Genomic DNA, 13,728 nt, shown 5'->3' on the forward strand with positions numbered 1-13,728 from the left:
ACTGTCTGGGATTCAGAGGAGAATTCTCCTAGTTTTACTCTCTGTGAACGATTTCCTAGGAAGGATGCGAACCATTGAAGATCTGAGCCTTTGACTCCTGCAACTTCTGTGAGGCGGAAGAGTAGAGTATTGTGGTCTACTGTATCAAACGCTGTGCTGAGGTCTAACAGTACCAGGAGACATGACTCTCCGTCATCCGCTTCTTCAAGGGCATTGTCCCAGATCTTGAGGAGCGCTGTTTCTGTTCCATGGCCCGGGCAGAAGCCTGATTGCAGCGGGTCCAGGAGTTTGTATGTATCCAGGTGGCATTGTAACTGTTGTACTACAGCTTTCTCCATGATCTTGGAAATGGTGTTGAGGCTTGTTATTGGCCTATGGTTGTTTGGGTCCTGAGGGTCGAGGTTAGGTTTCTTTAGCAGGGGTTTGACAAAGCGTTGTTTGATGGCGTCTGGAATGTTCCCTTCTTGGAATGACCAATTTATGAGGTGTGTTATAGTGGGAGCCACAATGTCGGAAGATTCTTTCAGTAGTTTTGTGGAGATGATGTCAATTGGTGATGTACTGTCACAGAGTTTATTGATGATGTTTTTAGTGGTGCCTGCGGTAATTGGGGTCAGCGAAAACTTTGGCGGTTGTGGGATGTTGGTGTAGATATCCTCTTTTGGCTTTTGATGGCTGAGGTTGGCTGTTTTCTTCTGATAAATTGTTTTCCTGATGGTTTCGATTTTGTCGATGAAAAAGTCTGACAGTTTGTTGCAGTAATCTTGGGTTTCGTTTGCTGGGGGCTCTAGGCATACCAGGTTCATTGATTGAGTGACTATTTTAAAAAGTTCCCAAGGGCGGTTTAAGGTTCAAATCGTATATGAGAAATTATCCTTTTTATCTTTGAAGATTGTTTTGTGATAATTCTCCGTGAGTCCTTTGTAGTTTGTGTGGTTTTCCTCTGTGTGATTTCTTCTCCATGTTCTTTCAGCTCTTCTGAGTTCTTGTTTTAGTAGATGAGAGTCCTGCGTTTTGGGGCTACTGAGTCTATTTGGGGTTTCTAGCACCAAGTAAACCACGAGATACATGGCCCCAAAATCAGGTTGCAAAATATTTTCAAATCCGGTTGAAATAGTTTCGAATGCGGTGGAAATCATTTCAAATCATGTTGAAAAAAATTTGAATCATGCTAAAATAATTTCAAATCCAGTAGAAATATTTTCAAATTCGGTTGAAATATTTTCGAATGCGACTGATTTTTCGAATTCGGTAGAAAACAAAACGAAATCCGAAAACGAATTTAATGGATTTAACTAATATAACTAAACAAAATTAATTAATTAACAAATTAAAACAAAATGAAACTAAACAAATTTTTTCCTTTTGCACATGTCTACTGTGGACAGATTCTCCCACCTGAGCTGTGGATCTCTGCAGCTCTGCCAGAGTTACCATGGGCTTCTTGGCTCTTCTCTGATGAATGTTCTCCTTGCCCGGCCGGTCAGTTTAGGTGGACAGCCATGTCTTGGTAGGTTTGCAGTTGTGCCATACTCTTTCCATTTTCCGATGATGGATTGAACAGAGCTCCGTGAGATGTTCAAAGCTTGGGATATTTTTTAATAACCTAACCCTGCTTTATATTTCTCCACAGCTTTATCCCTGACCTGTCTGGTGTGTTCCTTGTCCTTCATGATGCTGTTTGTACACTAAGGTTTTCTAAAAAACCTCTGAGGGATTCACAGAACAGCTGTATTTATACTGAGATTAAATGACACACAGGTAGATTCTATTTACTAATTAGGTGACTTCTGAAGGCAATTGATTAAACTAGATTTTAGTTAGGGGTATCAGAGTAAAGGGGGCTGAATACAAATGCCCCTCCCCCCACACTTTTCACATATTTATTTGTAAAAAAAAAATGAAAACCAGGTATCATTTTTCTTCCACTTTATAATTATGTGCCACTTTGTGTTGGTCTATCACATAAAATCCCAATAAAATACATTTACGTTTTTGGTTGTAACATCACAAGAAATTTAAAATTTCAAGTGGTATGAATACTTTTTCAAAGCACTGTAATTAGATCCGCAAACACTTCATTCAGATTAGGGGGTGTCAAGATGGGGCATAGTTCAAACTATTACATTCAAATTTGACTCCACTTCAGAAAACCCAAGTAGCGTGGGAAAATCTTAATAGATGAATGCCCAATCGCTAGATTTTTCCTTTTTTGAAATCCTTCTCCTCTCTTTTCTCATTTGATCTCATTCCTTTTTTTTTATGTTTACGCCTCCCTTCTAAAAAGTTGCTTAAAGTCGACTGAGACATATCTAAGTCCAGCCCCTAAAGCATGTATAGGAGCACATGTTGCTTTGTAGGGGCCCTATGAATTTCTCATAGAGTTTTTTCCTTTACAGGAATTTCCAAGTGGAAGTCACCATTGTTCTACTTGGGGGGGGGGGCGGGCGGCTGCATCTCACCGTGATTGTCCCCTTATTGGCATTACCCAAAGGGCAGGTGACATTAGTAATCATTGCCTCTACCCCCCCCCCCCCCGTGTCTCATTCTTGCTCTTCTTCTTATGCTCTGCATATTTTTACTTTTATGATTATATGAATACATATCCTTAACCTGCATGCTCATAAATGATCCTTTGAATATATTACCATCAACATGCAAAGAGACAAAGTCAAAATTTAGGAAAGGCTCATTTTTGTTTCGGCATTACTTGATTTCATGAGTTTGGTGTTGGGGAACTCAAGTGGCCTGCACAGAACTCTGATCCTGATATTATTTACCAGTTCATCACATGGTTTCCAGAAAGCCCACAAGAGACAGAAGGTGCCTAAGGCCGCGTACACACGGGCGGACTGTTCGCCCAACTTAGTCCGCTGAACAGTGTTTCAGCGGACAGTCCGCTCATGTGTGGGCTTCAGCTTACGGAATTTCCGTAAGACAGTCCGTTCAAACTTGGTTTTGTCCGTCCAAACTTGGTTTCAGCGGACAGTCCGCTCGTGTCTAGGCAAGTTGGACGGACTAAGTATCGCGCATGCTCAGAAAGGGTTTACACGGCCGAAGGTTGCATTGCAGTGTATAGGACGTCGTTTTTCTAGTCCCGTCGTACGTGCTGTACACGTCATCACGCACGTTTTCAGCGGACTGTTCGTTCATCGTGTGTGGTCAAGTCTGTTCATGCTAATTTTGAACGGACTGTCTGTCGGATTGTTTGACAAACTAAGTTGGGCAAACAGTCCGCCCGTGTGTACGCGGCCTAAGGCCGCGTACACACGCGGGGACTGTTCGCCCAACTTTGTCCGTCAAACAGTTTCGGCAAACAGTCCGCTCAAAATTAGCATGGACGGACATGCCCACACACGACGAACGAACAGTTTGCTGAAACCGTGCGCGATGACGTGAACGGCACGTACGACGGGACGAAAAATACGACGTCCTATACACTGCATTATAACTTTCGGCGTGTAAATCCTTTCTGAGCATGCGCGGAACTTAGTTTGACGAACAAGCCTACACACGGGCGGACTGTTCGCTCAAACAAGGTTTCAGCGGACAGTTTTACGGAATTTCCGAAAAACCTTGTTCGTCAAACTGTCCGCTGAAACTGTCCGCTGAAAGCCCACACACGAGCGGACTGTCCGCCCAAACACTGTTCAGCGGACAAAGTTGGGCGAACAGTCCGCGCGTGTGTACGCGGCCTAAGAGATATGAAAATGTAATGTCTACCCTAGAAAGAAATGTGGGGGAAAAGACTCTTACATAATTCTTGCTTTATCTTAGGGCAACATGAGTCCTTAGCCATTCACCATGGGGGAAATAGTTCTGATAGTTGATAGTTAAGATTACGGCATACAAACATTTTTAGGTCTTTTTTCTATAGCCCCTTACCGAATCTCCTACAGCCTTACCTGATTTTTCTTATTTTTCCATTGAATTGTAGAATTAAATACAACTTTCTCATAACTTGACCCATTACTAAAGAACATCAAAACATCTTTTGTAAACAAGCTCCCATTAACAAAAACATGGTTCTGAACAGAAAAATATGGAATAAATTCTTCATTTCTTTTTCTTGTTGCGACATCTGCATGTGACATTTTTTTCAAGTGCCTGTTGAACTGCAAAGTAAAAATATTGCTTATTACATTACAAATTCACTGTTACTGAATTACTACATTTAGGTAGATGTAAACCCGGTAACTAAAATATATTCACATGTTAATAGCATTTTAAAAGTAATTTTACATTTTTTATTTTTTTTTATAGATTTTCAAACAAAGATAAACAATGCATAGCAACATGCAATATAATTACAACACAAAACACATAGCTCAAAACAATAAGTGTACAGTGTTATAGTATACAAAGAACAAAGTATGGACACTGCAGAACATTAAACAGGGTGAGAAGCAGTGGTGATCCGTCTATTAGGGGCGCACGGGCGCCGCCCCCCATCCATGTGTCCGGTCCCCTAATCTACATGCGGGGTGCTGGACGCATGGATTTCAATGTTTTTTTTTAAAGTACCTGATTAAAGCCAGAGGCTCTAATGGGCTTCAAAAAAGGGTGGGCTTGGGGGTGCAGAGCACTGCACCCTGAGCCCATCCAGTTGTGTGACAATAGCTAATTAATATTTGCTATTGTAACACTCATTCTCCTCCTGATCCAGATCTGATTGGATTGGCCGCAAGGAGGTGGAAGGAGGAGACACGAGGAAGCAGACAGAGAGAACAGCCCAGAGAGAAGCCACCCAGAGCCCAGAGCACTGCCTGAGAGATGGGGTAAGTGCAGGACTTCGACTACTGACCCAGGGGTGGGGGTGCCACCCCCTTCCCCTGTGACACGGCCGGCCATCCGAACGGGGGTTTGGTTCTGGGTACCATCTATGACCCGATCGAGGGGGGGTTGTGTGGTGGGTGTGGTCTGTGAGGGGCAGGTGGATCGTTTGCCACCCCCCCAAAAATAAAATACCAGCCATCACTGGTAAGAAGGTTGTCTATTGACCCATATGCTCCATGTTTGGGAGAATTCTGAGAACTTAAGGGCATTAAATGCTAATAGACACTCAAAAGTATAGTTGGAGTTGACCATATTTACTACCTCCTGAAACATTGGGGGATAAGTTTGATTTCCAAAGTCTAAGGATAGTCAACCTTGCTACTGCCAGAACATGGGTGGCAACTGGTCTATAGGCAGGAGGGTAGAGGTCAATATCAATATTAAGTAGATAAAATCACACACATAGGTTGGACTTGATGGAATTGTGTCTTTTTTCAACCTCACCTACTATGTAACTATTTAATATTGGTTAGGATGCCAGTGCAAGTGTCTAATAGTTGGAACACCCGTAACCAAAAGCTGGTAAGTCTAGGACAGCCCCATAGGACATACATAAGGTTGCCTACTTGCCCACATTCTCTTCAACAAAGTTGGGAAGATGAGGAGGAAAATTTGACAGTAGTGGCTGGTGGTATATTTTCTGTGGGGACAGCAATCTGTCAGCTGCCACCCCCCCATCGGTTAGTTGGGTCTCCTGCATCCCCCCCAGTTGGTCGGTTAGCAGCCGAGCACTAATCCAATCTATGGTGTAGGCTTCCTCCAGTCAGCAGCTTCACACTGTGTCCTCCTTCCTCTGGTTTATGGAGACGTGGCTTCCTCTGCATGACGTCTCCTTCCTCCTCCTCCTAGGCCAACAGGATCGCTTCTCCTTCCAGCCAATCAGGAAACAGGTCTCAAGATCCGCTTCCTGATTGGTCGGGAGGAGAATCAGTGTGACAATAGCAGATATTTATTTGCTATTGCCACACAACTGGGGGGGGGGGGCAAAATGTTAGGCCAAAAAGTTCAATGTTGGTCTCATCTGACCAGATCACCTTCTTCCACATGTTTTGCTGTGTCCCCCACATGGCTTCTCACAAACTGAGGTTATTTATGGCTTTCTTTCACCAATGTCTTTCTTCTTGTTACTCTTCCACAAAGGGCAGATTTGTGGTGAGCACAACTAATAGTTTTCCTGTGGACAGATTCTCCCCCCTTAGCTGTGGATCTCTGCAGCTCCTCCAGAGTTATGGACCTCTTGGCTGCTTCTTTGATAATTGCTCAGCTTGCCCGGCCGGTCAGTTTAGGTGGATGGCCTTGTCTTGGTAGGTTTGCAGTTGTGCCATACTCTTTCCATTTTCGGATGCTGGATTGAACAGAGTTCCGTGAGATGTTTAAAGCTTGGGATATTTTTTAATAACCTAACCCTGCTTTATACTTCTCCACAACTTTATCCCTGACTTGTCTGTTGTGTTCGTTGCCCTTCATTATGCTGTTTGTTCACGAAGGTTCTCTAACAAACCTCTGAGGGCTTCATGAAACAGCTGTATTTATACTGAGATTAAATTACACACAGGTGGACTTTATTCACTAATTAAGTGACTTCTGAAGGCAATTGGTTCCACTCAATTTTAGCTAGGGGTATCAGAGTAAAGGGGGCTGAATACAAATGCCCCCCCACACTTTTCACATATTTATTTGTAAAAAAATGTGGAAAACCATTTATCATTTTCCTTCCACTTCACAATTATGTGCCACTTTGTGTTGGTCTATCACATAAAATCCCAATAAAATATATTTACATTTTTGGTTGTAACCTGACAAAATGTGGAGAATTTCAAAGGGTGTGAATACTTTTTGAAGGCACTGTACCTGATATTACAAGAAATAAGCTACAAGTTGGTCGCCTCTCACAAATCACGACTCATTGACACATGTCCACTGAAGGATTCTAATAAACGCCTCTCCTTTTTTGACCACATTTGTGCTCACCTTGTGTGCATATATTTCTTCATCATCTGTCTGACCTTTAGGAGAAGAGTAATTCTGGGATGAGTACAGAACATGCAGACAATTTACCAAGGATTCCACCGTGCGATACACAGGATCCGAAGTCCTGTCAGATGAGTAATCTCCGACGTCCGGTAAATGTTCTTGACCGGTACAATTGTGAAGAGAAATACGATAAACATTTTCATACAAAGAATCTTTTTCTTTGTTTCCTGACGAGCAGAAAAGTTTTGTCATCCACAGGTCTTCAAGTAACTTGTCTTTTGGGCGGATCATTGGATGGAAACCATCAACAAAATTCTTGAAATTCTTATCGGCTTTGGACCAAAAGCTCAACGATAAACTACAATTCAAAATCTCCGGATACTTTCCTATAAGAGAAATACTTGAGGCCCAATTGGGTGAAAGGATCAATGTTATGTCCCTGAGTAATCTTCTCAGTGAGGATTCAAATATTAAATCATGATATGTTCCACAGAGTATGATCACTTTTACCGATGATTTTTCAATGGCGCTATACACACTTTCCACAACATGCCTTTCAACCTTTAATACACTGACACCCTGATTTGCTATAAACGCCACACAAATGTTAAACTTTGACAAAATTCTTAATAACAGAAGCGATGCTCTCTCCCCACTTTCATCCGCAGATGCTATTATTCCAACCCAAGTCCATCCAAAATGTATGATAACTTCTGATATATAATGATAAATCATATATAATTCATGAACTGAAGTGTAAAGAGAGGGAAACAATCCTCTGTGGAGATTTTCATCTAATGCCCCATAAATGACCTAAAATAAAGGAGACGAGTTTCAACATTGAGACAATAAACTTACAAGAGATGTCTAAGCTTCAAAGGATTTAGGTAGACATGGCTTTCTAAAATGTCATGTTGTCTCCTTCATACTGGAATGCCAATCAGTACATTGATCACCAATCAAGAAAATTGGTGACTAGGATTAGAAAATACATTAAGAAAATGATTGCAAAAGCTTCACATTTTCTTTTTTTAAATAACAACTGAGATATACTTTCCTTCTCTGTGTAATGGTTTTGCACAGATTTGCCCCAATCTTCCTTTTCTAAGGTCCCCGACTGGTTCTTACCGCTCCTCCCCCATTACAGGTGGGGGGTGCTCGTGTTTGCTCACTCTAAACCCTGCTCTGTGAGTCCATTGACACACGGAGTGCAGCTCGGCCTTGCCCCCCCCCCCCCGTTCCCTCCTCACAGGTATTTATTCTCAGCAACAAGAGCCAATGGTTCCATCTGCTGACTCTCTATCTAATGAGGAGAGAGAGAGCCCCTGCTCTCATGCAGATCACTGGATTGAGATTAAAGGAGTTTTAAAGACAGAAGGTGCACTCTATGCATTAAGATAAAAAACCTTCTGTGTGAAGCAGCCCCCCCCCCCCCCAGCACCCCCCGAACTAAACCCCATCTCTCTCCAGCGATGTCTACGAAAGTCCAAGCCATTCGGGATACTCCTTCTAATTGGCTGAGACACAGCAGTGGTGCCATTGGCTCTGCGGCTGTCAATCAAAGTCAATCGGGGTATAGAGGGGGTGGGCCGGGCCAGGGCTCCTTGTCTGAATGGACACAGGGAGCTGTGACTCGGCTCCAGTGCCCCCCATAGGAAGCTGCTGACTCTGGGGGCACTCGACAAGAGGGAGGGGCCAGGAGCAGCAAAGAGGGACCCTGAGAAGAGGTTGCAAAACCAACTACATATAGAAGATAAGTATAACATGTTTGTTATTCAACCACTAATCAATTTACCTCACTATTTTGAAGAAGATTATCGTTGTTATTGCTGCAGCTAACTACCATAATCCCAGTATTCTCTTCTTCAGCGGGCTGTCCGCTTTCTTATAAAAGAGGTCTCTGCGGCAGATTCGCTGCAAGATCTCTTTTATCGTCAGAGGAAGAGGGCCACCCCTCCCGCCGACGGAGCTGATCGCTTCCTCTTCCTGGCTTGGTATAGAGATAACTGAGGGGAAGATGGCCTCCACCTATATAAAGGGACCCACATTTCTTTTTAAAAAGAACAGTGTAAAAAATAAAAATAAAAAGGTAAAATAAATATAAAATTAATTTTTTATTTTTTAAAACACGCCCTGTCCCGCCGAGCTTGTGTGCAGAAGTGAACGCATACATGAGTAGCGCCTGCATATGAAAAGGTTTTCAAACCACACATGTGATGTATTGGACCCCAGTTAGCAATGGAGGAAGAGAATAGTAAAGGGGATGAGTCTCGCAAGAGAGGTTTGTATATGTCAGAAACTTTGTACTGACCACTTTACAGTAAACAGTCTGGAAAGCTGGGTTTAAATCTTAGAGATTCATCTTTGCAGGTGCTGTAAAGGAAGCTAATGCATTGATTGTTGTAAAAGGCGTGAGATGGAGACCTGGAGAATAATGTTGACAAGGTTGAAAATGGTAATGGTTTTCCAGTATTCACATCACACAAGGTGGAAAAATTGGAGAGGCCTCGTTTCTGCCATTCCGTGAAGGTTTTGTAGTGGAGACCGGGAAGAAAACTAGGGTTCCCTTGAATAGGTAGATGAGAGGAGATGAAAGGTAGAAGTTTGAGGATTTCCTGATTTCCCTCCAGGCCAGAGCCATGTCCTGCAGAAGGAGATTGTGTTAATGTGGAGGGGTAACAACTTTCCATCTGCAGTGTAGGAGGGCCACCAAAGAGTAGGGGTGAGCCATTTCAGACTCTAGGATGTAATTGGAGTGACGAGATTGTTGGGCTATCCAGTCTAGGCTGGTCCTTAACAAGCATGCTAGGTTATACAATCTAATATGTGGTAGATGCCCCCATCACTCCTAGGAAGGTGTAATTTCTTGAAAGCTATACAAGGTCTTTTGCCGTGCCAGAGAAATTTCAAAATTTTAGAGTTGAGAAATGTGACATCTTTGTGTTTTAAAAGTAAAGGTATGGTTTGTAAAGGATAAAGCAGTCTAGCAAAGCTTATCATTTTGACAAGGTGGCACCTTCCCAGGAGTGAGAGGGGGAGATCCATCCAGTTGACAATTCTAGAAAAAGTTTAGTAAAGAGGGGAGGGTAGTTGAGATGATAGAGAGAGGAGGGTAGTTTCCCAATCTTTATCCTTAGATAGGTGATGTAGGATGGGGCATCTTACAATAGGGAGTGTTGGGTCCGGTGGGGTAAGGTGTGTTTACCAACGGGGAGGATTTAGCTTTTGGAGTAGTTGATATGCAGGCCCGAGCATAGTCTAAAGTCATCAAAGATGCTTTTGATGGTCAAGATGTCATCTGGGGGATTGGACGTAAAGATGAGGACGTCATCCGCGAAGAGCGAGGTGCGTAGTTCTGTATTTCCTATTGTGATACCTCACAGGGGAGCTATCTGGGTTAGGAATCTAGAGAGGGGTTCCAATGCTACAGTATGTTAAACAGAAGGGGGGGGGATAGAGGACATCCCTGTCTGGTCCCTTTACGGAGGCGGAAGTCCTCTGAGAGGAGGCCCGCTGCAAATAGCCTAGCTGAGGGTGATGCATACATAGAGTTAATGAGGTGACAGAAGGGGCCTGAAAATCCCATTTTGGAGAGTGAAAGTGATAGCCAATCGAAGCTTACATTATAAAAGGCTTTTTCTGAATCTTGGGTGATGATGGCGTAGTCTCCCATGGGATCTTGCTTGGCTTGGTTGAGGGCCAGTAACACCTTGCAGATGTTGAGGGTGGCTGTGCGCTTTTTCAAAAAGCTGGATTGGGCAGGGTGTATGAGGTCAGAAAGGATAACAGCTAGCCTGGAAGCCACTATCTTCGACAGGATTTTAACATCCAGGTTGAGCAAGGAAATGAGCCTGTAAGATCCCGGTTCCAGTGGGTCTTTACCCTTCTTAGAGAGTAGTTTAATGATAGCCTGGTTTTCCCTCGGAAGATGGGGCCAACTACCCAGATGCCGGAGTAAACCGAGTGAAGTATGAGTACCGTGATGTTAGGGGGAGAGTTTTGTAGAATTCGCTTGTGAATACATCCGGGCCGGGAGCTTTAGAGGGATCGAGGTTACTGATGGTGCATTCTATTTCGTCAACTGTGATAGGGGCATTTAGGGTCTCTAATTGGATGGGTGAAATGTTTGGTAATTAAATTTTCTCTAAAAAGGAATGAATGGGCAAATTTTTCGTCAATTGGGTCGGGGGCATAAAGGGCCGTGTAGTATTGCAACATGGTTTAGTTTATGTCAAGAGGGGTGGAGTGAATGGTCCCTGAGTGGTCCCGCAGTGAGGTGATGTGAGTCGGACGGGACATGCCATTGCAGAGCCTGGAGAGGAGTTTACCGGCCTTGTTTCCAAATTTATGTATAGTAGCGTCTATGCGTTTTTTTGGGTGATTTCCCAGGTATCAAAGACAGATTTGGCCGCTGACCATTCTTCTCTGTTGGCAGGGGAGGCAGAGGTGGCAAGGGAGCGTTGTGCTCCATGTAGTCTAACACTAGCCAGTTTAAATTTAGACAGGGTATTTTTTTTTAAAGTGATGGTATAGGATATAATACGACCCCTCAGGTATGCTTTGCCAGCATCCCAGGGGAGGTTAAGATCCCCTGCATGTGGGGCATTGGCTGAGGAGAACTCTGCCCATGAGCGTTCCATGTAGTTTCTGAAGTCAGCATTGTTGTGTAGGAAAGAGGGAAAGCTCCAGAGTTTAGGGTGGGGGGAAGGGCCAGCTGGTCCAGAGTGAGGGTTATTGGGGCATGGTCACCAACCTCTGAGTCCAAGACTAGATGGATAAGGTTGTCAGACCCAAAAAATGGTCGATCCTGGTGAGGATCTTGTGGGGAATAGAAGGTGAAGTCCCTATCTACTGGATGCGATAGGTGCCAGAGGTCTGTAAGATGCAGGAAGTCCATAGTGGAGGCGAATAGGGTGGGAGCGGATGTAACAAGTGTCGGTGCTTGGTGTTTCGGTGAGGACCTGTCATCTGTTGCATGCATGATGGCATTGAAGTCTCCCCCAACTAGATGGGGAAGGTGGTAAGGAGCCAGGAGGAGAGTAGGCAGTAGAAAGTCTTAGTCGGACTGTTGGGGGCGTATATATTAGAAATCACTAATTCTTTGGAGCCTATTTTAACTCGGGTTGAGATAAAGCACCCTTGGTCGTCTGTGTGTGTAGAAAGCACAGTACACGGGAGGTTTGTATGAATCAGGAGGAGGACACCAGCTTTCCGTCCAACTGATTCTGCACCCAGGACCGTCCCTACCCAGAGTTTCTGCATACGATGAAAGTCAGAAGCTGGAAGATGGGTTTCCTGTAGCAAAGTTTTATCAGTTTTTAGCCTTTTAAGGTGGTGAAGAATCTTCATTCTCTTGTTAGGAGAACGGAGACCCTTCACATTCCATGAGACTACCTTAAGAAAATACTGAGAAAAGGGAGTTCATAGAAAGGACATGTAGCTGTGGAAACATATGTTAGACAAGAGAGACTCAGCTTTGGCACGGGAAGAAAGGGGATGTATATTCGTCGAGCCCTTGAGTGGAGAGTACATGAAGATGTATAGAAGGGGACAGGGCAGAAGGAAAGGGGGGTGAAAAAACAAGGCAAAGCAAACCAAATAACTAAAACAGACAGCAGAGTGAACTTCACTTTTTTCCACATGAGTTCACTGTGCAAGGCGGCTCCCCATGTAGGACCTTGCATGAAGAAGGAAAACAGCAAAGTGCCTGAGCGCCCTAGGGATGCTGACTAGGCATGAGAGAGACCTGGAGTGGGTACAGGGTAAGGAGCCGGGTATGTTGCACAGCGGAATCATGGTGGAAACCAATACACGATAAAAGAAGGTGACATGGCATGGTTACAACGCTGCGTTACCTGGAGGTAGCGAGTTTGAGTATAAAACATGTGAGAGCATGCAAAATTGAGGAACAAATGAATTAAAATAAATGAAGAAAAGAACAAAAAAAACGCAGAACCCTTGGGATCCGTTCAGGGGTCAGTGACCAGAGGTGGGCTCTGGATGACTGCATAAGGTATCCTGTATTAGGGCAGAACATCTCAGTCTACGGGTGCAAAAAAAAGACATGCCATGCGACCTGTGATAGAGGAGAAGAAGTCCTAGAGTGGCCCAGAGGTCTTCAAGTTGTGATTGCGGTGATCCGGTGCAGAAGACAGGAAACGCTTGGAAGAGTCTTTACACGGGCTTCTCTGTTCCAGAGAGCGGAGGCTAGAGGCAGACTTGGAAGGCATATGGGGGAGTGAGTCTGCCCAAAGAGAGTGGACAAAAGATTCTGCTTCTGAGGGGTCCTGGAAGGATAGTTGATCCACTTTAGGTGATTTGAGGCGGAGGGTTGCAGGGAAAGCCAAGATGAATTTTATTTGTTGCTTGAATAGTTCGGAGCAGATCGGTTGGAAAGCTTTTCTCTTCTTAGAGACTTCAATCGAGTAGTCGGTGAAGATGAGGATTTTTACCCTGTCAATTTGAAGATATGGGGATTGCCGGAACTTCTGAAGCATGAGAGATTTGTCAGCATAGTTGAGATACTTGGCAATGATGGGGCGGGGATATTTGCATTCAGTATTGAAGGAACCCATGCGGTGCGCACATTTCACTGTGAACAGGCCTGAGAGGCCCATGGCCTCTGGTAAGTGTTTTGAGCAAAATTATGATAGGGCTGCGGAAGGTAGCAACTCAGGGATGCCTACAAATTGCAAGTTGCTCCGTCTGGATCTATTTTCCAGATCTTCCAATTTTTGGATGATGTATTGGTTAGTTTTGTCCTGCGACTGTTCCATGGCCTGTGCTTGGTAAAGTTCATCTTCTACCTCTGATAAGCGATGTTCCACATCATTCAATCTAGTGGTGTGTTCATTCAGTTGGGCTTTGATCTGTTTCATGCCTGCATTAACAGCCTTCTCCATCGAGGCTGCGATCATG

At 44.0% G+C, this 13,728-nt stretch overlaps 1 protein-coding gene across 1 annotated transcript in view; it reads right to left on the reverse strand.

Moving 5' to 3' along the window:
• Positions 1–13,728, reverse strand: part of LOC143929675 (vomeronasal type-2 receptor 26-like) — a 56,732-nt gene that overhangs the window by 18,571 nt on the left and 24,433 nt on the right. Inside the window, exons 2-3 of the mRNA XM_077453618.1 lie at positions 6,808–7,623; positions 3,906–4,115 (exon numbers count right to left, since the gene is read on the reverse strand). Of these exons, the coding sequence (XP_077309744.1) occupies positions 3,906–4,115; positions 6,808–7,623 (1,026 nt within the window). The remainder of the gene's footprint in view (positions 1–3,905; positions 4,116–6,807; positions 7,624–13,728) is intronic.

This window comes from Lithobates pipiens, unplaced genomic scaffold, assembly GCF_037356315.1.
Source record: "Lithobates pipiens isolate NorthernLeopardFrog02 unplaced genomic scaffold, aLitPip1_a1.2 Scaffold_24, whole genome shotgun sequence".
Taxonomy (NCBI): domain Eukaryota; kingdom Metazoa; phylum Chordata; class Amphibia; order Anura; family Ranidae; genus Lithobates; species Lithobates pipiens.